The sequence below is a fragment of the Balaenoptera physalus genome (assembly GCF_965194825.1).
Source record: "Balaenoptera physalus genome assembly, chromosome: 3".
NCBI classification, from domain to species: Eukaryota; Metazoa; Chordata; class Mammalia; order Artiodactyla; family Balaenopteridae; genus Balaenoptera; species Balaenoptera physalus.
In genome coordinates, this window is record NC_138890.1 from 25,065,287 (window position 1) to 25,092,666 (window position 27,380).

The 27,380-nt window shown below is 41.1% G+C and overlaps 2 protein-coding genes across 4 annotated transcripts in view; one reads left to right on the forward strand and one right to left on the reverse strand.

The window, feature by feature from the left end:
* The window catches only part of LOC309658214 (uncharacterized protein), a 607,864-nt gene that overhangs the window by 429,022 nt on the left and 151,462 nt on the right, over window positions 1-27,380 (forward strand). The gene's annotated exons all lie outside the window — the stretch shown is intronic.
* Window positions 18,233-27,380, reverse strand: part of CPEB4 (cytoplasmic polyadenylation element binding protein 4) — a 63,747-nt gene continuing 54,599 nt past the window's right edge. For all 3 annotated transcript variants that reach the window (XM_082456423.1, XM_082456421.1, XM_082456422.1), the window contains 3 exons: window positions 26,829-26,943; window positions 25,111-25,292; window positions 18,233-22,640 (listed from right to left, as the gene is read on the reverse strand). In XM_082456423.1, coding sequence (XP_082312549.1) covers window positions 22,413-22,640; window positions 25,111-25,292; window positions 26,829-26,943 — 525 coding nt within the window. In that variant the 3' untranslated portion in view covers window positions 18,233-22,412. The remainder of the gene's footprint in view (window positions 22,641-25,110; window positions 25,293-26,828; window positions 26,944-27,380) is intronic.

Here is a 27,380-nt window from a genome sequence, read left to right on the forward strand (position 1 = left end):
CAATTTAGGGTAATCATCAATCAATAGTGCTGCTGGGAACAACTATATATATATAGTTGAATATATGTTATAGGATATGTACCTTAGTGTGGAATTGCTTAGGGTATTCATATGTTTAGCTTTAGCAGCTACTGACAGACAGGAATCTGAAGTGGTTGTACCAGTTTTCACTCCCACCAGCAAAGTATGAGAATTCCAGTTGCTCCACATGTTCACCACCCTTTGGTGTTGTCAATCTTTTTCATTTCAGCCATTCTAATGGGTGCGTAAATTAGGACTCTCGAGAAAAAGAACCAATAGGGGGTGTGTGTGTGTGTGTGTCTGTGTAGACAAGTTCATAATCTTCAGGATAGGTCAGCAGGCTGGAGACCCAGGAAAGAGTTGATGCTGCAGTTCAAGTCTGAAGGCCTTCCGCTAACAGAATCCACCCTTCTTCATGAGACATCATTCTTTTTCTGTTTTTTCTATTAAGGCCTTCAACTGAGACCATAATGAGGTCCACCCACATTATGGAGAGTAATCTGTTCTACTCCAAATCTACTGGTTTAAATGTTAACCTTCTCTAAAGAATACCTTCACAGACACACCTAGCATGTTTGACCAAATATCTGGGTACTGTGGCCTAGGCAAGTTGACACGTAAAATTAACCATCACAATGTGGTATTGCTTTCTTATAATTTGCATTTTCCTGATGATGTGTGAAGCTGAGCTCATTGGCCATTTGGATATTATCTTTTGCATTTTAATCTCTTGCCTATTTCTCTTTGTTTTTTTGGCTGCACTGGGTCTTTGTTGCTGTGCGCGGGCTTTTCTCTAGTTGCGGTGCACGGGCTTCTCATTGCGGTGGCTTCTTTTGTTGCAGAGCACGGGCTCTAGGCGCGCAGGCTTCAGTAGTTGTGGCATGCAGGCTCAGTAGTTGTGGCACTCAGGCTTAGTTGTTCCACGGCATGTGGGATCTTCCCGGACCAGGGCTCGAACCCGTGTCCCCTGAATTGGCAGGTGGATTCTTAACCACTGCGCCACCAGGGAAGTCCCTCTTGTCTATTTCTATATGGGGTTCTCATAATGTTCGCATTCATTAAGAGGAGTTCCTTACATATTCTATATATTTGCTATTTGTTAGTTGTATGTATTGCAAATTTTCTTCTCATCTGTGCTTCACCTTTTTATTCTCTTTATAAACTCAATAAATAAAAAAGTTTAACTGTAACGTAGTCCAATATATCAATGTTTTTCTTTAGTATTATACTTCTTGTGTTTGGTTAAATAAACCTTTGACTATTCCAAGATGTTCTCCTCTGTTATCTTCTAGGAGCTTTACTGTTTTATCTGCACATTTAAATACTCAATCCACCTGGAATTGATTTTTATGAATAGTATGAGGTAGAGGGACAAGATTAATTGTTTGTCTGTATGTATATCCAGTTGATTCAGGCTAAAACTTCCAATATAATATTGAATACAAATGATGATAATGAACATCCTTGGCTTGTTTCTGATCTTAAAGGAGAGTTTCAATGTTTCACTATTAAGTATAACATTTGCTGTTTGTTTTTTGTCATATCATTTAACAGATTAAGGAAGTTCCCTTCTATTTTTAATTTGCCAAGAGTTTTTGGTAATAAATTGGTGTTAAATTTTATCTGATGCTTTTGCTAAAATCTATTGAGACAATTCTTTTACTTCTTTATTCTGAAAATGTGATGTATTACATTGATTGATTTCTAATGTTAAACCAAACCTGCGTTTTGGAATATGTCCAACTTGTTTGTAACATATCATCAATTAATATGTTTGACATACCTCTAAATTTGATTTGTTTGTGTTTTGTTTAGATTTTTTACTTCTATGTTCATGAGAGAGAATGGCTTCTTATGTATTTCGTAGAATTCATCATCGAAGACATCTAGGCATGGAGTTTTCTTTGTGAGTAAGGTTTCTGGTAATCATAAGATTATTCAGATTTTCTATTTCTTTTTGGGTCGGTTTCAATAAATTGTGTTCTATGAATTTGTTCATTCCTCCTATCCTTTAAAACTTGATGGCAAAAAACATGTTCAAATATGTTTTCATTATCTTCTTAATGTTTCTAGGAGCATTGTGATATCCCTTTTCATTCCTGATACTGTTAATTTATGCTCTCTTTTTTTAAAATTTGATCAAGACAGTAAGTTATCAATTTTATTAATCTTTTCAAGGAATCAACTTTGACTTTGTTGATTCCTTCTATTGTTTTCTAATTATTTTTATAATATCCTGTGATGGATACTTAAATCATTGATGTTAAGGCTTTCTTCTTTTCTAATGCAAGCATGTAACGCTGTACATTTTCCTCTGAACATAGCTTTAGCTGCATCCCACAAGTTTTGTATGTTATATTTTCATTACTAGTCAGTTCAAAATATTTTATTATAATTTTTATAAGACCTATGGGTTATGATAAATATATTGTTTCACTTTCAAGCATTTAGGAACTCTCTACTTTTTGTTATTTATTTTTATCTTAATTCCATAGTGGTTAGTGACCATACTCTGAATGATTTCAGTCCTTTGAAATTTTCTGAGACTTGCTTTAGGACCCAGCATGTGGTCCACTTTTGGGAAATATCTGTATGCATTTGTAAAGTATGTGTATTCTGTAGTTGTTGTGTCTAGTGTTATATATATACAAAATTAGATCATATTTGTGAAGTGTCTTATCTGGGTTTCCTATTCCAAGTATAATACTTGTTGATCTTTCTTTGATCTATTTGCCCTATCAATAGATCAGATTGTTCTATCAGTTACTGAGAGGGGTATGCTAAAAATTTCCCTCTACGGCTCTGAATTTGTCATTTTGGTTTTATCAATATTTACTTTATATGTCTTTAACTGTTGTTAGGTGCCTACACATTTAAAATTGTTTTGGTAGTTTGACTCTCTTATCTTTAGGAAGTGTTTCTTTTTCTCTAACGCTGCTTCTTGTCATATATTCTTGTGGTTAGTGTATCATGGTGTTATCTCTTTCATTCTTTTACTTTCAACCTTTTTTCATTCTTACGTTTATAATGTGTATTGTAAGCAGCATATAGATTTTTTAAAATTCTAGAATATATTTTAAACACCGTGAGACATTAAAATTATTATTGTTTTATATAGTCAATACTCATTTTGATTTTCTGATATATTTACACTTCTCATTGTTTTTTATTCATTCTTACATATCCATTCTTCCAAATGGGGTTATTTTCCCTCTACCTAAAGAACAACCTTTACACATTACACTAGTATAGTTCCACTGGAGATGAAGTCACTTAGTTTTTGTTTACTTGATATGTCTTTTTTTATAACTGTGTTTTTAAACAATATCATTGCTGGGTATAAAATTCAAGGTTGCCAGCTATTTTCTTTCAGCACTTTGATACATTCTGTCTTATGGCTTCTACTATTTCTATCGAGAAGTCAGCTGTCCATCATATTACTGCCCCACTTGAAAGTAATACATTCTTTTTCCCTCTGCCTGTTTTTCAGATTTTCGTTTTGTCTTTGCTTTTCAGACATTTTACTATGATACAACTGAGCATGATTTTCTTTGCATCTATCTTACTTAGACTTCATAGTGCTTCTTGAATATGTGATTTGTTATCATTTATCAGTTTTGGTGAATTCTACTCTAGTCTTTCCCTTCTTTTCTGAGACTCCACTACACATGTTAAATCTTTGTACTCAGTTCCATTTATCTCTTTTGCTCTCGTCTGTAGTCTCTGTCCTTGTTTCTCTTGAAGCTTCTGTCTAGTTATTTTCTACTGATCAGTATAGCAGTTCACTAATCCTCTCTTCAGTACCATCTAATCTGCCATTAAACTCCCTTATTGAGTTCTAAATTTCAAATATTATATTTTTCATTTCTAGAATTTCCATTTCCATTCTGCTGAATTATCTTCTTCTGAATTTCTTCAGAATATTTTCTAGAAATGTTGATCAGAGTTATTTTCAATACCATTATGATAACTGTAACAACTATTTTCTCCCTTGTGTTTTGGTTATCTGATTTTTTTTTAATCCTGGTGTGATGGGGAATTTTTTTTAACCAAATGCCAGATATTGTATAATTAAAATTGTAGAGTTTATTGGAGGGTTGGGATGATATTATCTTTTACAATTTACTTTTGTTTCTGGCAGGCAGTTAAGGTAGGGGGAGTTCATCTTAATCCTATCAGAAATTGAATTGTTTATAGCTTGGCTTCAGTCTTTACATAGGAGAGTGTATATCTTGTTTGGTCTTACTCTTTAGTGCTTAGATCTTCAGGTCTCCCAACTTAAAGTCTAGGGCATTTACTAGGACCTTCCTTGGCTGGCCCTGGACTCCAGGGTTTGTTCATTTAGCCCATAAGTCTGCCTGTAGTTCTTCTCAACTTCTCAGACTCTAGGCTGCCACTCATAAACCAGCAATGTCTGGTGGGGGAAAGCTATGCTGAATATTGAGTCATTGCAGTGCTTGTCTTGGCCCTGGAAACTTGGCCCTGGAAACTTGGCCCCTCAAGGTCTTACCACCTCAGTAGCTTTCCAATTCTTTTGAACAGATTTTATTTCCTTTTTCATTCAGAATTTGATCTTTTGCTTGGTGGAAGAGTCAACAGATCTGACACAAACTAGTTCCCCAAGCCAGAACAGGGATGGGACAAATGTAGGGAAGTCTGAAGCCACTGCCTCGTGAGCCTACTCATGTGGAACAATCACAGAGCTCACTGTCACTGTCCCTGTCACCCGGGGCCTTCGCAGCGCTCCACCCGAGATCAGCATGGATGGGTACTGACGGGGCGACCAGCAGGATGACAAGAGAGCCTGGTGGGTGAAAGGGGTTCACATAGCCAGAACCTTCTCACCGTTCAGTTCTCAGCCTATAGGCCCCGCCTGAGAGCACCCTGGGACCCTCTGTCCAAAGCAGCCCCTGTCCCCAGTCCCTCCCTCATACATGGTCTCCACCATGGCCTGAAACTGTCTTTCTCATTTAGTGGTTTACTTGTTTATTGAGTGCCACCCTCTCCCCACAACCCCACAATTGCTACATGAAAGTGAGGACCTTGGCCATTTTGTTCCCACAGCATGTACCCAGGTGCCTAACACAGTGCCTGACACACACAGGCCTTCCACTTTCATTTGTTGTATTAATAAAGAAGTACAGGCAGACCCCAGAGATATTGTGGGTTCAGTTCCAGACCACCGCAATAAAGCGAATACCGCAATAAAGCAAGTCGCACGAATTTTTTGGTTTCCCAGCGCATATAAAAGTTATGTTTACACTATACTGTAGTCCATTAAGTGTGCAATAGCCTTGTGTCTAACAAATGTACATACTTTAAAAATACATTATTGGTCAAAATTGCTAATCATCTGAAGCCTTCAGCGAGTTGTAGTAGTAACATCAAAGATCACTGATCACTATAACAGATATAATAATCATGAAAAAGTTTGAAATATGGTGAGAATTACCAAAATGTGACCCAGAGATAGGAGATGAGCAAATGCTGTTGGAAAAAAAGGGAGTGGATGGACTTGTCCGAGCAAGGTTGCCACAAACCTTCAATTTGTAAAAAAAGCAATATCTGTGAAGTGCAATGAAATGAAGTGCAATAGAATGAGCTCTGCCTGTAACTAAATGAATGGCCAGACAAATTACAAAAGGGCAAGAGTAGAAGGAATGTAGGGCAAAAATCCCACAGGAACCATCTCTTCCACACAAGACCTTTGCAAAGAGCAAGTTTCCTCCTTTCCTGGGTCTTGCTCTCTTCCAGCCCCACCCCTCCCTGCATGCAGCCTCCTGCATACCTCCCAGAACTCACCTTCTCCCTCAGAAAACTTCACCCTGCCCAGGAGGAGCTTATCCCTCGGTCCCTTCTCGTGTCTTGGAATCCCAAGCAATGCCTTTGGTGTCCGCCAGGCAGGCGGTGGCCTTCTCCGCTCTGTCCTACCTGATGGGGAGGATGGTGGTCGGACTTGAGTCCTAAGAACGAGGGTGGATGGGCGTGTCCCAATCCCAGTTGGGTCTCTCTGTCAGCGCAGCTGTTTCTCTTTATTAAGTCACTTAGCGAAGATAAACATTCATTTTCTGTGGCTACATGCAGGTCAAAACTCTATGGAGAAAGAACTGTTTATTTCCCCTGCTAGCATTAGAGGCCAGATCTCTAATTATCTCCTGTTCTCCATCTCACCTTGTTGGCGCCATTTCAAAAGAAGCCACCCCTGTCGTTAAGTGTGTTTCCAAGGGATGGCACCAGCTTCCCCACATCAGCTCCACCAGCTTCCTTTGACTTTAGTCTTCTGGTAACAGGGGGAGAAAGTGAGCTCGTTCATTCCACCATTTACCTAGCCAACATTTCCTCCTGCATAATCAACCCTTTGTACCAGGGTGTCCCACCTCTGCCATTCCACTGACGTGACAAGGTCATTCTCCACTTTTGACCTTGCTCTCCCGACTTAACCTCACCATGGCTCCCCGTTGCTCTGAAGACAAAATGCAAAATCCCCTTCTTGGGCCTCGTAGGGCCCTTGCAGAGCTGGCTCCTGCCTGCATCTTCACCCTCACCCCAGCTCTCCCTTGGCCTCCAGCCCTACCCAACCTCTGTCAGTTCCTCAAAGGCACTGAGTCTGATTTCACTGTGAGCCATTGCAAGCAGCATTTCAAGTCTGCTCGAACCCTCTTCTCCTTGCCTCCGTTGGCTACTCCTTCTCATCCTTCGGAACTCAGCTTACAGCCTCCTTCTTCACAAGGCATGCCCCTCCCCAGATGGGTTAGTTGCTCCTTATGTGCTCCTAGGGCACTGAGGACCATCCTGGAATAAAGTTATTACAAATTATAATCACCTGTTTACAGGTCTAACTCCCCAGCTAGACCCTGGGGGTAAGGACCATGTCTATTTTGCTCTTCGTGTGGTTATTTGCTTGCTTGTGCCTGAATCCCTCCAGACAATGAACTTGATGAGATCAGGGCAATGTTTCTGCTCACCATCATATCCCCAATGCACCACAGCATGCCCAGCACATAGTAGGTCCAAAGGTGCCCACAGCCCCATGTTTTTCTCCACACCATACCACCAGCTAACTTTAACTGAATGCTTTCTGTGCACCAGATTTGTGCTAACCATTTGCATGGAGTGTGTAGTTTATGTCTCACAATCGCTCTATGAGATAGGAAGTGTTAGCCCCACTTCACAGATGAGGAAGTAGAGGCCCAGAAGAGGTTTAGCAGCTCAGCCAAAGCCACAACAGAAAAGTCTTAGAGGAGGGAATCAAACCTGGACAGTGTGGCTCCAGCACTCACGCCCTTAACCCCTACTCAGGACTGTCCCTATCACAACATCTATCCCACTGTGCGGTGGCCAGCCCTCTCCTCCCCTCCACCGAGCTTCTCCGCATGAAAACAATTGAGAAGAGGGAAGAAATGACTGAATGGCTGACTCATTAAAGTCAGCAGCCCTTTTAGTTGCTCAGTCAGCATCAGCCACCAGGTGGCAGTCGCACCTCCCAGATAAAATCATCTCTCCCTTTATTTCCCCCCATTTCCAGAAAGAAAGAACTCAATTTTTATATTTATCAAGGAATGAGTAGTCTGAATTCAAACCTCGACTCTTTTCGGTTGAGCTTTTTGAAAATGGTGCTTGGAGAAAGTGCGTTTCTAATCCCTAGGCGCTGTGGAGTGCGTGGCCCCCGCTGCTCCGCCGGGCTGGTGGAGAAGTTCAGCGCCTGCCTGGGGCGTGCCCTGCATAGAAAGACCGGGAGCAACTGTGCAAGACGTCTTTTCAGCCAGCAAAAGAGATGATTTGCTCCTCCCTCCCCCCACCCCTCATCAAACTGCTGCAGGAGCAGAAAAGCAAAAGATGCATATTCCTACTCTTGAATTCCATTTGGCCAGCAGCAGGCATGGGGACATATGGTCCCCTGAGGAGATAGCCACAGATGACTGTCAGAAAAGGGCCTTCCCACCTCATCTGCGCCTGAAATGTTGTTCCTTCCTTCTCCACTGGCTCTGCCACACGCTTCTGGCAGCTTCCACCGTGTTCCTGAGAGTGGAATGGGTTTGGGGGCTGAAATGGTTCTTGCTGCCAAGCCCACCCTGACTTTCCAAAAGCTAACCCCAGGACTTCGAGAAAGAAAGAAGCCCAGGCCCATTCCATAGCAGGAGGAGGGAGGCAAGGGAAAAGGTATACTTTATTTTTAAATGAAGAAATTGTGATATGTTTTAAATGCTTACATCAAACAAATAAATGCTGTTAACCCCCAAAATACAATGTAACAGAATTATGCTTTTCTCCAAGAAATCCCAGGAGTTACTTTTAAGACCGGACTCTTTGTGTTACAAGCAGAGGAATGGCCCTGAGCTTAAAGGTGTGTGGTGGCTCGATTCTGTTCTCCTACTTGTCACTGGATCTCTATGGCCGTTGTTTAATGTCAACTGTCTCCATTTTTGGCCCTTTGTGAATGAGAGGATCTTGGGTCCCAGGGGACCTAGCCTAACACTGAGTTTGTTGGGACCAAATGGATGGGAGGACCCCACCGTATGGGGAATTGAGAGAGAATCCTCTAGACCTGGTAGCAGGGAAACTGAGCCCTTTCCCCCTCCCCTGCTGCCTCACCACCACTAAACCAACACACACACACACACACACACACACACACACACACACACACACACACACACCTCAGCTGTTGGTTTTTGAGCCTGATATCTAAGATTAGTTATCTATGTCCTCCATCTAGTCTTCCTTTCATATACCCTCTCCGAATCAGAATAACGCTTAATCAGAATTAGAGCCTGTTCAATGCCACTAAGTGCCACTCGTTACTTGTTAAAGCAGGATCTCTAGTGCCCTTTCATACAAGCCAAGCATTTCAATGAGACTTCAGAGGACAGGGAGGGGACTCGGGTAAAGATTGCCCTTTGTAATCAATACCCTCCTTTCTGAAGCTTCTGTGTATCTGGGTAGCATTAGGATGGGCCTTGTTTCCTCCTGCTTTCACAAAGGTTTTGCCTTTGCCGAAGTGTTCCAAGGGAGTGGGGTTAGTACTGCATGGTAAATTGTATCTCCTCCAAAAATAGTGCAGCATGTGGGATTTTGCCAAAATCCAAGTCATTCTCAGATATCTTTCTCACTCCCCACATTTCCTCAAGCCAGTGTCATCCACTGACATCCACTGACATTCACCGTCATCCACGACCATCACTCACGGAGACCACTGCCATCCCCTTCTAAATGGTTCTTCTCCCACTCTTGCTCCCCTACAATCTATTCTCCATGCAATTGCCAGAGTGATCACTGATCACTTCCCATCCCTCTGCTGCAGCAACTCTTCAGTGGCTCTCCATCTAATTTAAAATAAAATCCAAAGTTTTTACCCTGGCTAACAAGGCCCTGCCTTATCTGGCCCCTTGACCTCTCTGAGCTCATCTCATGACCCCTCCCTCTTGTCACAGCCTTGATATATCAAGCTCAGTCTTGCCTCAGGACCTTTGCCTATGCTGTTCCCCCTGCCCAGAATACTTTTTCCTAAGATTTTGGCATGGCTAGTTTTTCTCGTATTATTCATATCTCAGCTTAAATCTCACCTGTCAGAGATGCCTTCTCTAATCTCCCCAGTTCAAGTAGCCCCTTCCCAGTCTCCACCATATTATCCAGTTTCGTTTTTCTCATAACACTAACAATAATAACATTTTCTTGTTTATATATGTGCTTACTTGGCGATTGTCTGATTTCCTCTTCTGAATATAAATGCCAAGAAGATAGGGACTTTCATGGCTTTGCCCCCATAATATCGCCAGAGTATAGAACAGGGCAAAACAGGGCAAACACTTGGATGAATGATTGAATGAATAAGAAAACTTCTTGATATGATTCTCCTTTGCAGAGTGCCACCTTTGGCTAACAGAGAGCAAGTTCAGAATTCAGATTAGTGGTTCTGAGAATAATTATAATACCTTATCTTTGTAAGGCATTTTCTCCTGAGATCCACCCAACAACTCCCAATGCTGGGTGTGGGCATCACATTTCACTAGGGCTCAGATTACTGAAATGACTCACCAAAATCACATAGACACACACACACACATACACACAGAGCTGAGGGCTCAAATCCAGGTCTTTGTCCCCAGAATGTAAATGCCAAGAGGACAGAGACTTTATGTGTCTCATCCCCACAGTATCCTCAGAATAATGTGCAAATATTTGTTGACAAAATGAATGAATAAATGAATGAGCAAACTCTTGGACAGAATTCTCTCTCTGGGACTGAGGCAAATTCTAAAACGTAGCAGCTCCCAGCCTCTCGCTGTATCTGGCTGGTCTGTTCTAGCCTCAGGAGAGACCAGCTCTTTGCTCCTCCCCCTACCTCCCCCCGGGGGCCTGGGTTCCCCAGTTTCCTGTCCAGAAGCTGCCTCCATAACCCAGCCAGACTCTCTTCTCTCATCACACACACTATCCCTGTCCTTGTTACTCCAAGGCTTCCACAGGGACTTGCTTCTTTCTCCAGCCTCCAGCGTGGTCTGAGAAACTTGTTAGAAGTGCAGAGTCTCAGGCTCCCAGGGGGGCTGAACCAGAACCCACATTTGAGCAATATCCCCAGGTGAACTTGGCGCCCATTAGCATTTGAGGACTCTGAGCTGCCTTTATCGAGCATTCCGATCTCTATTTTGCTTGGGAAATACCTTAGGCTTGGGGCCCCATTGCAGCACAGCCATCCTCTTAGTGGCAGTTTTGAGAGCCGGCCTGGGAAAGAGAACTAACGTTAGGATCCTGTGCGTCACCCACTCAGCAAACATTTATTAAGCACTTATGATGTGCAAGGTGCGTGACAAGTCCTAAGGACACAATATGATTAAGACAGCGTTTGTCTCCCCTACCCAAAAACGCAGGTACACAAATTATATAGCGTGATAATTAGACAGTGTAATAAATGCTAGTCAGAAGGAGCGCTTCTGATAACAAATCAAGTGTGATGATGGTGAGTCGGGGCGGGGGGAATCTTTAGAAAGAGTGATTCAGGAAGTTCTCTCGGAGGTGATGTTTAATCTAAGTCCCAAAGGGTGAATGAGGAGCCTGCTCTGAGTTGAGTTGAAGCGCGGAAGGAGGCAGAGCAGGGCAGGTGGATAATTTCTCACAGGAGGAAAAAAACGAGCGCGAAGACCCTGCCAGGGGAAAGGGGTCTTGTGTTGGAGGAAGGAGAGAGGTTCGTCCGCTGCGTGGCTGGAGGGCATGATGAAGACGGAGAGAAAAAGGAGAGGAGGTTGAGGTGGGAGCCGGGGCTAGAACACGCTAGGCGCCCGGGCCTGGGGAAGAGCGCGGATTTTATCCCCAGGGCCAAGGGAAGCTGTTGGAGGGTTTTAGCAAAGCCTGGCAAAGCCAGATTTCTGTTCCACTCTAGCTGCAGGGGGAGAATTGCAGCAGGGTGAGTGTGGCAGCGGGGAGGGGCCGCCAGGAGGCGCTGCTGCAGCCCGCGGGGCACTGGGCGTTCACATCTCTTGTTCCTCACCATCCCCTCCGTACAGAGATGGGTGGGGTAGGGTGTAATATCGCAGAGGGGATGGGACCTTCCCGAGGTAGTTGCTGCCAGCAATGGCCAGATGTGGGGCAATAATGGTGACGATAATGAGAGTCTCTAATGTTTATAGTTGGGGTGTGTGTGTGTTTATGATTGCCTCATTTAATCCTCACCTCAACCCGATGATGGAGGTATTATTATTTGTCCCTTCTGATGAATGAGACCACAGATACTCAGAGGTTACCTGCTGTGGCCAACGTCACTCAACCAGCAGTGGCAAAGGGACAGAAATCCTGGGCGTCTCACCCCAGAGCCACGTCCTTAACCCTGGTGGCTCCTGTCTTTGGGGTTTGAGCCCAGCTTTGCCTGACTTCAAAACCTATGTGGTCTCTACTATCCCACTCTGTGCCTGGGTCACTTTGCCTACAGTTTGCCGTTCATTAGGGCAAAGGGGAAATAATCAAGGAACTGAAAATCGTATTTTCTCAAAAGCAGTATAATGGAGCTGTCAGCTGAGAGACCCAAGTCCTCCTTTCCAGCTCGCACTCCTCTTTTCCTGCTTCTTTCCCTAAAGAGAAAGATTCCAGACAACCAGGGTCCCAAGACATAGGCCCTTGGAGTTCATGCTCATGTTGGTAGCACAGACTCAGCCCCTCTTTTGCAGAGTGTGGTCGCCCCATGGGAGGATCCCTGTTCCTAAGGTGGGAAGGAAGATAGCAGGAACTGAGCACTGCAGCAGTGGGCACTGGGCCTGGAGTCTCTGCTTTCTCCGTCACCATGGCAACTCTGCCAGGCTGGATCTGGTTGAACCGTGAGAATAAGCAGGAGGTGGGAAAGCAGCATCAGAGGGTCCCACCTGCTGCCAGTGACCCTGCCGCCCACTCCTGCCCCCCACCTAGTACAGGGACTGGCGATTCGTAAGGGTGTACATAATAATAATAGCACAACAACTGTCATTATGATGCTACTAATAACAGGTAAATGGATTGAGTACTTACTCTGTGATAACACGGCACTAACTCCTATCAAAAAAAGACGTGGCTAGAACCCAACTTTTGAGAATTATGGAGCTCCACTCTCCATATGTAATTCAGAAAAGAAACTATTATTATATAAAACAAGTATAAGGAAAGCCAAAAACGATTCCAATTGCCCCTCCCCCCTTTATGGGGGACTACAGCGTCACTACAAAATTGCCTCGCCCCGGGAGAGAGAGAGATGAGATTGCGATCAGGAGTGTGGGACGCTGTGTCCTGGCTATGGGGTGTATGGGGGTGGAGGGAGGTGCCAGTGGCTTCTGGACGCTAAGTTGCACCTGACAGCTGCATTCCACTGCCCTTCTCCTCCCATCCTTCCCATTCCCTCCCCGCCCCCCTTCACCTACCCTCCTCCCCGCCCCCTTCTGACACCCCTCGAGGAGGGCTGCTGATCCGGATTTAAGTCGGACTCTTTAGGGCACTAAATCTGAGTCCCCACTTGCATCCCTTCCAATTTTTAGAATTTTGCATTTGGTCCTTGATTTGAATTCTTTGGGTGGCAAATAAAAAGGAAGTTACTGATGACTGTATTTGGCTATGGCCTTGGTATCTCCCTCAGAAGGACCGTTGTGCTGCAAATCTATGTTCCAGAATTCTAAGTTGGTTCTTCCAGGCTCCACAGTGTCACATCTGTTCAGGAACAGCTGTTCAGGCTACAGCAATGATCAAAGCTCTACATTCCAGAGCTCCGGTGCTCTAAAAATGGCAAACACTTCTTCTTTCTTTCTACATATATATAAAAATCAGGAACATAAATTTTCTGTAGAAATCTATTTTAACGATTCTGACATCTCAGCCCAGAAGCAAAATATTCAAGTGCTGTTCTGAAATTCAACAGGGCACACCAGTAAGAAAGCCTCTCCCCCGCTCCTTTGGGTTTTCAGGACTATTTTTGTTCTGATCACAGAGATGGTGCAGAGTCTCAGAGGATGAGATTCATGAGGAGGCTTGATTTCTATATAGAATGTGTTGTTCAATTATAGTTCTATAGAAAGAAGTAAAACCCTTTCTCTTTGGTGGGATTTTCCTTGAATCTAAAAGAAAATCTGATGTATAGTTGTATACATGTATACCTTATCTGCATCTATCTGTCTGTCTGTCTGCCTACTTACCTACCTACCTATCCACGTAACCATCCATTCTCCATCCGTTCATCCAACCATCTGCCCATCCATCCATCCAGCTAACTAGAGATCCTTCCTTGGCACCCGTGTGATGATGATTGGTTGGACCACTTCTTCGTCACGTGACAATTTAGCGGACAACATAACAACCACAGAGAATAGCCATCACCTTATCGTTAAAGACATCCTTGTCAAACAAAATAAAGGAAAATAATTTTTTGATGGGTTTCTAAAATGGTATGTATCCTTTCGGTATAACGTCTTGGTGATCCCTTAGTCAATGCGGGGCGGGGAATAAATTTTTACTAAAATTTCTTTCTTGTTGGAAACTTACAAGGGGTGAGGAGAAACAGCACCTGGGTGTGAACCCTGATTTTGAAAACTGGTTAACCTTTCTGAGTCTTGACCATGTTTAAAAGGGGCATGCTAACAGTACCTGCCTCATAGGACTGTGGGCAGAGGCAGAGAGGCACGATGCCTGCACCTGGTAAGCACTCCATCGATGCTAGTAGATGTTATCATTATCATGATTCTTCTTCTCACTCCCAGAGCTGCTTGTGTTTCTGGGATCTGGGGGTTCACAGTACTAGAGAAAAGGCCCTTCCTTTTTCCTTGTTTCCTGCCCCCCAAACTGATACGTGTCTTTTCCTGGTGGTGAAGTCAAAGAGAAAGGATATGCACTAAGGGGTCTGTAGTTCCTTGAAGTGAATAGAAATGACATTTCAACTCCCTTGCCTCTACTCCTGGAAATGTATACCCCAGTCTGGCTGCTGAATCACAGACACACATTTAAGGGAGGCCAGTGGAGCAGACAAGAATTGTAGAGGTAAACGGGAGCCCCCCTTGGCCTCACAGAGGGAAGAGCTTTGGCCTCCTTACCTGGCCTCCCCTACCCACCTATATGACCTTGAGCAAAATCCTTTAACCAAGAACCAGTTATTGGGGAGCAAGTGACCTCATGTGTGGACTCCAGTCAAAACTCACCTTCTCTCTAGTGAATTGCTTCATCACCCTATCTCTATACTTTCAAATACGAGAGCTTGCACCCAGATTAGGTTTAGGAATGAAATTTTTTGTCTTGAAAACAAACCTAACTTAAAAAAAAAAAAAAATCCTGTCCATTGCTATTCCAGGGGCAGTGAGGTTTATAGGGGAAGAAGGGATGTGGTAGGTGGGGATTGGAGTCCAAGCTTCACCACATACTAGCTGTGTAAGCTTTCAGGTCACCCAACTGCTCTGGGACAGGACACAGTTCTGTATTCTGTTCAGTGCCTCGCGGGGGGAGTGGGGGAATGGGGGTTAACCTGCCAAAGTACGTAAGTGCCTGATGCACCACAGTCCATCAGCAGTCGCTAGCTTCCTCTTCCAGAACCAAACCATCGATCGCCCTCGCGGTCATGAAGCCATTCCGCATCCCCTCCCCCACCCCCCGAAGTTAAACACACAATGGGCCACTTGTCTTTTCCCTCCAATATGAGAGGTGAATTATGCCTCCATTCGTTCAAATAAGGAGGCTCAAGGCTCAGGTCTTTCCTGGATTCTGTCTAAAACCTTTTATGGTTTCACAGACTCAGGTTACTGCCAGTTCCCTTCTTGCTAACAAGTTTTAAATGCCCTCTTGTGTTTAGTGGGGATCCTTCCTGGATATGTTTGGTTCTTCTCTCTTTTGGTGTTGGGAGTAGGGTCGGAGAAGCGTTGAAAATAGTCTCTTTAAAAATGGTGACATCTGCTTTGATCGCAGTGACATTTTGATGGTGTCGAAGCCCTGCTTACTGAAATAGAACTGCAATGAAAAGGATGAAGAAAGCGCAGGCTGAGCTGCTGGCACTGTATTCACTGATTCACCACCCTCCGCCTCCCACCTACCCACAAGCAGGTTTTTACCGACGCTTAATCAGATTATCCGCAATAGAAAACACTGCGGGTTTGGGCACACATTGGATTTTGACGCTGCTGTTCATTTTTAACTTCCTTGAAACAAACTGTACTTTGCCAACTCTGGTCACCACAGTGAATCACAATAAGACAAAACAATGACACCCAATTTGACTAGAAAAAGATTCCAAGTTAAAATACACCAAGACTCAGGCAAGCCAAAACAAAACGTTCTCTAATAAAAGAGACTGAATGGGTACTGCTAGATAAGGGGCTCATAGTAGGGTAGAAATATTCGTTTTCTGAATTCTTAGTTTATTTGAAGCCTGTGGTCCCTATTCTCAGAGCATGGGGTGTGGGGTGTGTGCTGGGGGAGGTGGGCAAAGGAAATTTTTGAAGGAGGGAAATGATATGCGTTATCAGAAAGGTAGACAGTGCACCACAGAAGGCAGATTCAGAGCACAGGTTGCTTGGGTGACGTGGTATTTGTGGCACTCGTGACAAATAAGGGCCGATCTGAGTCAGCAAGGAGCATAATGAAAACAGCATTGCAAGGTGATAGTTTCTGCTGCAGAGTAAACGCCTCTTTTTCTCCTGGGGTGGGAGCAGAGGGAGGAGGGAAGAAAGGAGGTGAACTGGAAATGGGACAGGGGTTAGAGGCTAGGCAAGTATGTCAAACCCAAGTTCAATGCAGACCATGGCAACAGCCCAGGATATGACTCAGGCGGGGCAGGAACAGGAGCCCTTGCAGAATACAATCCAAAGTGGGGCTCTAAGGCTGACACCAGCAAAAGTACTAACAAGTAGAGCAGTGCACCCCAAAAGTATGTGCCATTAGGGATCCTGCATTACCTGGAAACAGAGTCTACGGTCAAAGCAACTCAGGGGGAAAACACTTGAAACAAAGCAAACAGGTTTCTTCACTGTAGAACTTCTCAAAGCCTTAATAAGTCAATTGCCTATTTTCCAAGAAACAGGATGCTTTATTTTCGATGCTAATGACAGAACTTTTTATTTTTTATTTTTTGTCCTTTTCTCGTGGTAAGGACTATCTTAGTGCTCTGAAGATGAGAATCTGGGAAACAAATATTAAGAGTTTCTTGTTTACTATTCTGTCATTACATACTTCAGAAAAATAATTACCCTTTCAATGTGTTTAACTCACTTCATTGACACCTTCAATGTTCCTTAATTTTTAAAATCAGGAACTTATTTTCCCAATGACTTTCTTTCTCTCTGACTTTAAGTATTTCTCCAACTTAAAAAAAAAAAAAAAAGACTTATTTTCCTTCTGAACTGTGTATGAATACAAACCCATTACCAAAAGAAGTTATGAAATAACTTCATTGTTAAGGACCGTTAAGAATGGAGTAAAGAGCTTTCCTTGTTGGGTGGGTTTAGGTGAGCTACCAGTGAATAAAATAAGAAAATGCAGCCCTTATAACCTCACACAACCTTTCCAGATTCACCATTCCATGACTTAAGACACCAGAAGTACTGCACCTACATATTATTTCAAGATACCATTGTTACATCACTTATAGTTGATATATCACTTGCCTAAAATAAATATTTCCTCAAATAAAGAAACTAAATCTACTCATGTTTTTTTTTTTTTTTTTCCCCCTCTCCGACAGTGCTGAAACCATGCCAGCATGCCCAGGGATATAGCAGAGGTGGCAACCAAATGTCACCCACATCTCCTATGTCCTTGGGGCTTTCTCAGGGGCCCTTCACTGAACTCTGAACTTAAGTTTTGGCTACTGCCAGCCAAAGCTTCTGTGACCTGTTACTCCTGGGGGGTCCTATGCACTGCTGGTTCAGCCTGAACTCTCAGAAACCCCTACAGTTGGAAGAGTTGTATATTGGGAATATTTAGACAACTTAGAAGCAAAAGACCTCCAGAGTCCGTTTGTCTCAGGACAAGAACTGCTTCTTCTAGTCTTAGGAATACTATACCCAAGGTAGGAAAGAGCAGAAATTAAATTTGACAAAACAGGATATATTCAGTGTTATGTTTTATGCTATAATAAACCCTTAAAAACTTGAAAATGCACTCTAAAATACAAATGACTAACACATCACAGTATTCAGTAGTCCACGTGATTTATGGACCAACCCAAAGATAATACTTTCAATTCACATGCTCTACTGATTATAATCCCAGAGGCCACATCCTGTGATGTCAGGATCTAGGGAGGAACCGGGTGGTTAAAATTCCAGAGAGACTTGTTAACAACCCAGATCCTCTTGTTAGAGTGGCCAGAAATCAAGGTTCTTCACTGACAAAGACCCAAAACCAAACCTCTCAAATACTGACCTTTCCTATTAAGTAAACATGTGTTCCCTTACTTTCATTGGACATTTGGCCTTAAAGCAGATGACCGAACGCTCGGATCCTGGGCTTAGGCCTCACACACATGCTGAAGGCTACAAATGAAAAGACCTCTGCAGGGCAGCGTGTGAACTAACAGTGCAGGCCAAAGACGACCACCACTGACATTTATGGGTTTACATAATAAGCAAGGCACACTTGCCAGGAGTACTTATATGACCGGACATCTTTTCATTTCAGTTTCTTCTGCTTTGGCCAAAGAATACATTCCTCATATTTTTTAAATGTTATATCCCCAACCATGGAAGCATAATCTACTTATGTTGAAAATAAGTATATTAAAAGAAAGCTGAGTTAAAAGTTTTATTCATTCAACATCTCACATTACAAATATTTAAAAATTATATGCATACTGGTATAAATAGTCATTTGCAAACTATTTAATAACATTAATTTTCCACTAGCACTTCAACAAATGAACTCTTTTAAAAAAGGAACTGTGTTATATAACTTAAGAGTAGAACATACAAAAATAGGAACTTAACGTGAAAATGACTTTAATAAAAAATGAATTACCCTTATTTAAAATGCTATAATAAATACTACAACCTCCCCATACACAGTAAAAACTATATGGAAATTCAGCCAAGTAGTACAATTAACTGACATACTTAAATAACTTTTCCTTCTGATAATATGAGCAATACACTGGAAAAAAAAAATTAGGGATTAGTAAAAACTAGACACCCACTTGCTAAAAGTTTCACTTCCAAAAAATATAACAAAAATCTGATGAAAATTATAAAAACTAATTATACTTTAAATTTTAAAAATATAAAAAATAAAACAGTTGAATACAATATTGTCCCAATTCTTACAATGCTATCAATCACAGTAGCTTTAAAATAAGATAATAAAATAAAGCAAATGACCAAAACCTCTTTTATTCCATTTTTAAAAATAATCTCAAATTTACATTAGTAGAAAGATTGAGTTCTGATTCTTTTCTTTAGAAACACCAGCAAGAAAGAGGATTACTCTTAACAGTAGAAAATGACATTTTTAAATGTCTGTAATTAAAAACAAAGAATTACACTGCAAAGATCTTTCAAAAGTTTGAAATAAGTATTGCACATAACTTGAAGTTAACTTGCCACAATTCATCACATTCAAGTTTTAAATCACCTTTTAACAGAAGATTCAACTCTTCAAAACAAAAAGGGTGAATTATCAAGTCTTTCCAACAGCACTCTCATAAAATGCTAAATTCATTCACTGCAAGTTTTATTTTGCATTCTGCAGAGGTCTGTGTATGGAGAAGTATATATATTTTACCAAAGCTTGGGGACCAGAAGGGGAAGGGAGAGGGTTCCTTTACATAGAAAATAATCAGAAACACTTTATTTTACATTGCAAAAATAACCATGTAATTACTCTGTAACTACATTGTAAGTACATGGCTGGTGCCATGCTAGTGCGCTAGAACTACATGCTTGGTACATTGAAGTGATACCCTAAAATCTGTAAACTAATTACATGTTAATTATGTTTTGAGTTACATGGTAACTCCCAACTACAATCCCATGTAATCTGAAGGACATGTAATCAATAAAGTCCAGAGTAATAGATAATAATTGTTTATGCCCTGTAAATTGAAGTGTAACCAAATAATCTGTAAACACGCTTGTCACACAATCACAAGTAAATATTAGTAGAATAACAATTTCTTACATTAGTCATGCATACTAACATTACACACCTGTCCCACGGCAGGCTATTTTTTTTTCTTTATATATAATTTAAAAGAGCAGACATCTCTGAATCAAACACTTAACACCAATTTATTAATATTAAAAATGGCTAAACATTCACCAAAAATGTCTGCGTTATGAATAATTTTAAAAACTTAGTAAGAAGCTGTAGACAATTTTGTTATTTTAAATTTCTACCCTATGCTTATGCATTTAATTTTTTTTTTTTTTTAGGAACTACAGTGTTATCTGTCATTTTCATGCGAATTTTTTTTCACTGTGACTTTACATAGACTATTTCTTAAATTATAGGTACACCAATAGCTGGTGCTGGGGAAGGATGTTTAAGCAACATGCTTTCTCTTCTCTGCAGACTCTAAAATAGCATTGCCAGTGCACAACATTCATAATTTAAAATGTATGCAGAGCACTGAAATGTATAAAAAGCAGAATATAAGAAAATAAAATTTATTAAAATTATTTATATTAAAAAATGAAGTATATGAAGATCTCTCAGTAATAAAAGTACAAAAAGCTACTCTCTGCAATATGAAAAATTGAGGTATTGCATAAAGAGATATCCCGTCAGTGAAAAGTGTGCCTAAAAATGTTCACTGTTGGAAAAACAAGATATACAAAAGTAGTGCATAACAAATATACATTATGTGCATGACAAAATAAGTTAGCTACAAAAACACTGTACCGAAATTCAGCAGGTCATGTACAAAGGGAAAAATTATTATTCAAAGCTAGTTCTTATTTCTTGTTAGCTCATCACACCTGTTTACTGGGTAGGAACAGCACGATAGCACACCCCAAGCCACCTACAAGCACTGAAAAGAATAAAAAGAGGCAAATGAACATTCCAATTAGAATTACGTCATTCAGGAGAAAAGAAAACAAAGTCCCTGACCAGCTACGCAAGAGCACCCCCCATTCACATGACCGCTTTCAATATTTGCAGGGGATTCTTTAAAAGCCGCTCCCTTTCTGTATCTGTTAGACAGCAAATGCCTCCATTTTGACCTTTGGAACCTAACAGGTATACAGTTCATTAAAGCCTGGATTACAAATAAAGGACTGCTTTTCCTAAAGGTGATCAGTAGGGGTCATCAGCCAGGTGGTTCCACCGCACTGCTGGGGCAAGTCTTTGGTTTTGAAGGATCCAAGATGGTACTGTTAGGTAGCACAACTAGCAAGATTGCCATTAGATTTTTTTTTTTTTTTAATGTTTTGCACACTGATGATAATCCTTTTCATGGTGGATAGGGCATTTCATAAGAGAATGTCCATTAAAATAAAAGTTACTTCCATGACCAGGGCTTCAAGAGACTATTTTCAATTTACCCCTGAAGCATACTGTTCAACACATCGTAACGCCTTTCAAAAGCTAGTTTTATTTATAATAAAGCATGCATTACTTGATGAAGTTGGCACTTCAAACACTGACTATGTCCCATGCTAAGTTCTGAAACTGTAATGTTATTTTATTTTATAGGAAGAGTAAGATAAACATACGTACCTTTGCACAGATTTACACAGTTACTTAGTTCAACAGTGCAAAACACTTTGCAACTACTTAACTTTTTTTTTAACTTTTTTTTTTTCATTTTCTATGTTACAACTAAATTACAGGATACCCAAAGTAACTTTAAATCTAAAAGTAAAGCCAATCAGCAGCCAATTTGAATATTGGTTTTGTCTTCCAGTTTTGGCTACACATGGTAGTCTAACACAAAATCAAAAATGATATCCTTGAGGTATCTCTAGATCTGTTTTTTTTTAACGTCAAAATGGAGAGCAAAGGCTGACACCTGATGAGTGTTAGTAAATTAGGATATAGAGTTTATATATAACATCAAAAATAAAATTTATATATTTGTTCTTTAGGAGAGGAAATGCTAGTTTTCCCACCAGTTGTCATTAACTCTAGCTTTGGTAGGTTTCCTGGGGCTGTGACCAGATAAGTAAAAGTTTAAAAATAAATAAGCGCACTCCCCTCAGAAGTAAATGTACCCAATTTTTATATTCTAAATTTAAAAACCTGTTTAAAAGAAAATAAACCTAGCTCTGCCTACTTTACTATTCTTTTTTTCTGATGTGGTAGTAACTTTGCGGCATAATGAAATTACATTCCGCCTCTAAACCCTTAAAATTAGTTATAATGCTGCTTCAATCTTGCTCATGCATTTGTGTTTGCTTTAACACGCTCTTTCCTGTTAATGATTGTTAACTTCTTCCACTGCTGTTAAAAGAATAAAAAGGGGATGGAAAAAAAGAGAGAGGCAAAAAATATGAAAGAAAAGAAAGAGAAAGGCAAAAGCACTTCCCTGGGGGAAACCCCGCGTCAGGAGAGATTGATAGTGTTATTGTTATGTGGTTATTTTAATAAAAGTATTCTTATCTGTTACATTATTAACAATAATTTAATTAAAAACCCAAAATACTCTATTGTTTCATTTCTCTTTTAATATTTCTCTCTCTCCTCTAAGAAAATGTTGCGGGAAGTTTGGATCCTCTTGGTCTCCAGCAAAACAAGAGAATGAAACTTCCATGCAACATGATGGCAATACGAAAAAGGAGTTCATACATATTGTTTTCAGTGACACAAGAATCTACAAAACGCCTATATTATAGGTCATTCTTTCCGTTAGACTTATTGTTAAGTTACAGACTGCACAAAAGGACATGCCAGCATGAAGAGGTTGAGGAAGGGGGCAGAATTAACAGAAGAGTGCACTTATTCTGAGGCCTGAAAATGAGCACTGTAGTTATCCTTTAGTTCCAGCGGAATGAAATATGTCGAGGACGGTCACCGCCTTCCTTCACCAGGGGCTTGTGGAATTCCCTGCCAGCGCGAGAATGAATAGCAGCCCAGCAATATTCACAGTAATACTGCAGACAGGTAACATTAGCACAGAAAAATGGAGCAAATTTTCCCCCACAACGGGCCCCCTGACATTCATCACACAGCTGATCGTCCAAGACATATGGCTTAACTTCCACCTGCAATCAAAAATAAAACAAGGGTGTTTACATTTCTCAGTGAATGGACCAGGCAACTCTTACACCGTGTGTGTACGTTTCCATCCACTGTCTGAATGAGTCTGTGCCAAGGTACCCCAAAGGAAGGGTCAATAACTCTGTTACTGAAATTAGCTATCATCTTTTAAGAAACTGCTAAGGCTTTTATGCCCATTGTTTTACATTTTTGTCTTATTAAATGAACAGTTTTCAAATGAAAAGCAAGATCTCAGCAGAAAGTTAAGAGTGAAGCCAACTTAACGTTTAAGAACATTACGAGGTTAAACCCACAGGAGAGTTTTCACAGACACAAACCGTCACTGTAATTAGTGGATCTGGGTTCTTGTCATATGTGGAATTATAATTTACACAAGACCAACTAAGAGATTCCCAGTGCCACAAAATAGCACTTCAATGTGCAAATCAGAGGGAAGCTGCCTGACTTCTGCATCACAAGCCTCTGAGCTGTAATAAGGTTTGGGTCATGGTTTCTATTTACAGTGTACACATCTTGGGTTATAATCACAAACCTCGAACTCCAGGAAAACAAGATGCAGCCATAGTACTCATAATCTAAAACCTTGCTTTGTTCTTTGTCAGGAAGAATGGCTTACTTCAGTCTAAAAGTCAGAGGTGAATTTATAAAACTGGGTCTGTTCCAGTGTTCAATAGGCCAATGTCATTTGAGCCTCTCAAGCATTAAAAATAACCTGGCTATTAATTCTCCAGTGAGAAAAGAGTTGGTTATTTTTAGTCTTGGAGAGACTCATGATTGAAACTCCCTTACACCAGGCTATGACTACCACTGGTGCCATCCACTTCTGACAAGGAATCCTGAACAAAGGTTAGCTGTGAACAAAAAGAGAAGAGTGATACGGAAGGCAGGAAGAGCAGACGTAATCAGAGGATTAGGCTTCTGGCCCTGAGGCCATTCCATAACATCTACAGAACGGCAGGAACACCGGTCAAAGAACTGGATCATAGAGGAAAACAAATTAAGTCTGAATTTCTAATGGCTAACCTTACAACTCTGAAACCGATATGATGGAATGAAGTGATGAGGCAGGAGTGTCCGTTTACTCAGATGTACATATTTTTTTGTGTGAATAAAAAACAAGGAGGCATGTTAACATATACTGCAACTAATCCTGCCCCCTTCCTCCATGTTTACAGTAGAATCTACACCTTTCTCCTTAATATATTCACAGTATGATGACCACTACCATGGGAAATTTTCAGCTGCCACCGATGTGGAATATACATGAAATGGAACATAAGCAGTAAGTGTAAACCACTAGTGACCTGATAGTTTCTACGTACTGAATTGAGAAAGGCACAATACAGTCAATCAACAAAGACTTTTCTGAGCACAATGCCTTGGAGTGTTGGATATCTAAGTCAGCCCTAATGAAAGTGCCAGTCTGCCATGAAATGAGGAGCTGACACCAGAATGTAAATCAACACATTGCTTTCTTCATCAAGAAGGTCTTTCTATGAAAAAATCTCAACTGAACTATAAACACTGTGCTTACTAATGCAGCAGATTCACATTCTGGTGTAAATTCCTATCTCACCACAAACTCCTAACAAACCATTTACCAACTGGCAGTCGGTTCACAAGCCACATTTTGAGTAGTACTGGTGTAGGATAGAGTTCCATCCACCAGAACATAAATCCATGAGGACAGGGATTTCTTGCCCTAGGCACTAAAATGTTTGTTGAATGCATGAAACACAAAGATAAGAAATTCGTGAATGCAAAGAAAAAAGACATATAATGGAACACACAGTCTCAAATACAATACATTAAAAAACAGAAGAGTTAACTTTGAGGGTTTTTTTCCAGCCTTTTGATTCAGAGGATAAACACAACAAAAAGGAATATAAAGTGTGAAAATAATTACTACCAACTACTACCTAATTTCAGGCAGTAAAATAGATTACAGATGAAAGGATTGAGTTCTTCTACTTAATCTGTTACAATGAAATATTGCTTAGACATGCCGTCCTAGAAATGAATTTACTCAATCATTTGTTACATAGGAAAATAGGGCTTGCTGAGGTATTTTTGATATCCCAGGTTTAAGAAAAAACCGTGAGGAGATCTCAAGAGTGTTCATGTTTGTACAGTTGATATAACATAGTACAAAGGATTCGGTAAATATGCATTGAATGACTAACTGAATAAGTGAATGGATGGAGGTGATACCTTAGGAAAGATTAAATGGACTCAAGCAAAGTGACTGCAATGTTCTGGTTAGGCTATTCAGAAAACTAAGAGAAGAAATTCATATGAAGCTCTTAGATGTATTCTAGAGCATGCATCTAATGGGTCCTACAGGAATAACTATCAGCTGTCAATTTATTGTCGCATAAAATTCCCCCACTCCAAGCTTGGTAATGACATAGACGGCCATTTCTAGAACTTTCCGGAATGTAGTCCAGGACTTACCCGTTTATCTATCTCTCCATGCTGCAGCTGCACGAAGCGGGCACTGATAGCAGCTATGTAACTCTGTTGATTAGAGAATGCGACTCGCCCAGCTCCTTTTGGGTATTTCAGCTCAGGGTCGGTATCAATCCCAGCATAGCACACGCCTCCATACAGCCGGTCCATTATCATGGCAAGCTCCACTACATACGGAAGGAGCAAATAGGACATTTGAAATCAGGAAAATTCATCTGGCTCACCAAATCAGGAAAATTCATCTGGCTCTTACATCAAAAGCAGTTCATCTGTCTGTCATTACAATAATTATTAAAATGAAACTAGTTATTATAACCAATTGTCCATGTGTTCGTCTTTAACCCACTGTAACTAAGGGCAGGGACTCTGCTGAGTATTTCACACATGTTCACTTTTAATCTACACAACAACCCTATGAAGTAGGTAGTAATTTTCTGGGGAAACTGAGGCACAGAGAGGATGATTAATCTGTGCAAGGTCATGGGTAGTTAAGTGATTGTGCTGCACTTGGCACCCTGGTCTATCTGCTCTACGCCACGATGCACCATATATTTACCAGTTAACAATGTACTGCTTAATATAAATAATCATTTGAACACTAGAAAGCTGATTGGCAGGCTCTTTGGGGGTCCTTCGAGCATATTTCCAACAAAATCCTTTTTACCTTTCCTTACCGTGTAGCTATTTGCCAATTTTTCACATAGAAGCTTCAAGTAGGGCTTCCCTGGTGGCACAGTGGTTAACAATCTGCCTGCCAATGCAGGGGACACGGGTTCGAGCCCTGGTCCTGGAAGATCCCACATGCCGCGGAGCAACTAAGCCCGTGTATCACAACTACTGAGCCCGTGCCCTAGAGCCCGCAAGCCACAACTACCAAGCCTGCGTACCACAACTACTGAAGCCCGTGCGCCGAGAGCCCGTGCTCCACAACAAGAAAAGCCACCGCAGTGAGAAGCCCATGCACCACAGAGAAGAGTAGCCCCCCTCGCTGCAACTAGAGAAAGCCCGCGCGCAGCAACAAAGACCCAACGCGGTCAAAAATAAATAAATAAAAAATCAATAAAAAAAAAAAAGAAACTTGAATAAATGTATCTTCTTCTCCATGAAATGTTACAATTCTAAAACTGCATTCACGTTCATTTTATGTTCTTTATGTCACTTCTACTATTAAACCTCAAATTATTTGAAGTTGGGGATGAAATTTCTTCTGAAAGCACTGCTCTGAAAACACAATGCACTGCTGAGAACGCTGCTGTATTTCAGAGCTCAGTAAGCAGCTGTTGAGCACATGGGGACGTGGGAAACAAACAGCGAACATCTCGATACCTAACCCATCCCTGAAGGGTTTTTTTCTCTCAGACGATGAGAGTGATGAGCATTAGCATTACGAGACCGTGCACTAAGCACTAGGATCCACAATCTCCTCTAATCCTCAAAACAACTCTCCATAAAGGACACACTTATAACTCCACTTGACAGATGAGGAAATTGAGAATTAGAGAAATTAATTTGAGCAGGGTTACTCAGCTATTAACTGGAAGCAGAGCACATGAATTCAAGCCCAGACACTTGGATTCCAGAACTCTCACTCCTAGACATGAACTCAAATGCTTATGGAGAATCTATCCTGAAAAATCTGTATATTTCTTATGCTAACGGATAAATAGGTTTTTTTGTTTGTTTGTTTCTTTGTTTAATCATACCAGCTCGCAATGGTCGGGGAACACCACCAACAAATATAGTTTTTCGTGGGTCAAGAGGCTGTGAACCATCCATCACAAAGTCACTGTCACTGAGATTCCAAGGCCGAATCTGTACCTAGAGAGTGTGCAAACCAAAATGTCTCATTCTCAACACAGACAATTTATGGAGAAAGGAAGTTTAAAATTATTGCAGAGTATTTTACTTTTAAAAGCAATAATCCATGTCATTACAAATCAAGAGAATTAGAAAAGACTTACAAGTAGTATATTCCAACCTTTCATTTCATATTTAAGAGTAAACTAACCAAGGTGGAAAGTTCAATTTAATTGCCTATTGTAACCCAAATCACTTAACATTAACATGCCCTTAATTATCTGTAAGTTAATTAACTATTTTACAGCTTATTTGGGCCTCTCTCCTACGCGACATCCCAGTAGCCATATAATTTAAATTTAGCACGGTATTGGATGTTGATCAGTATTCAGTGCTATGTGAACTAGGACTGTGTGTCCAGTCCTATGTCCAGGAAATGCAAACTACTCCTGATACTA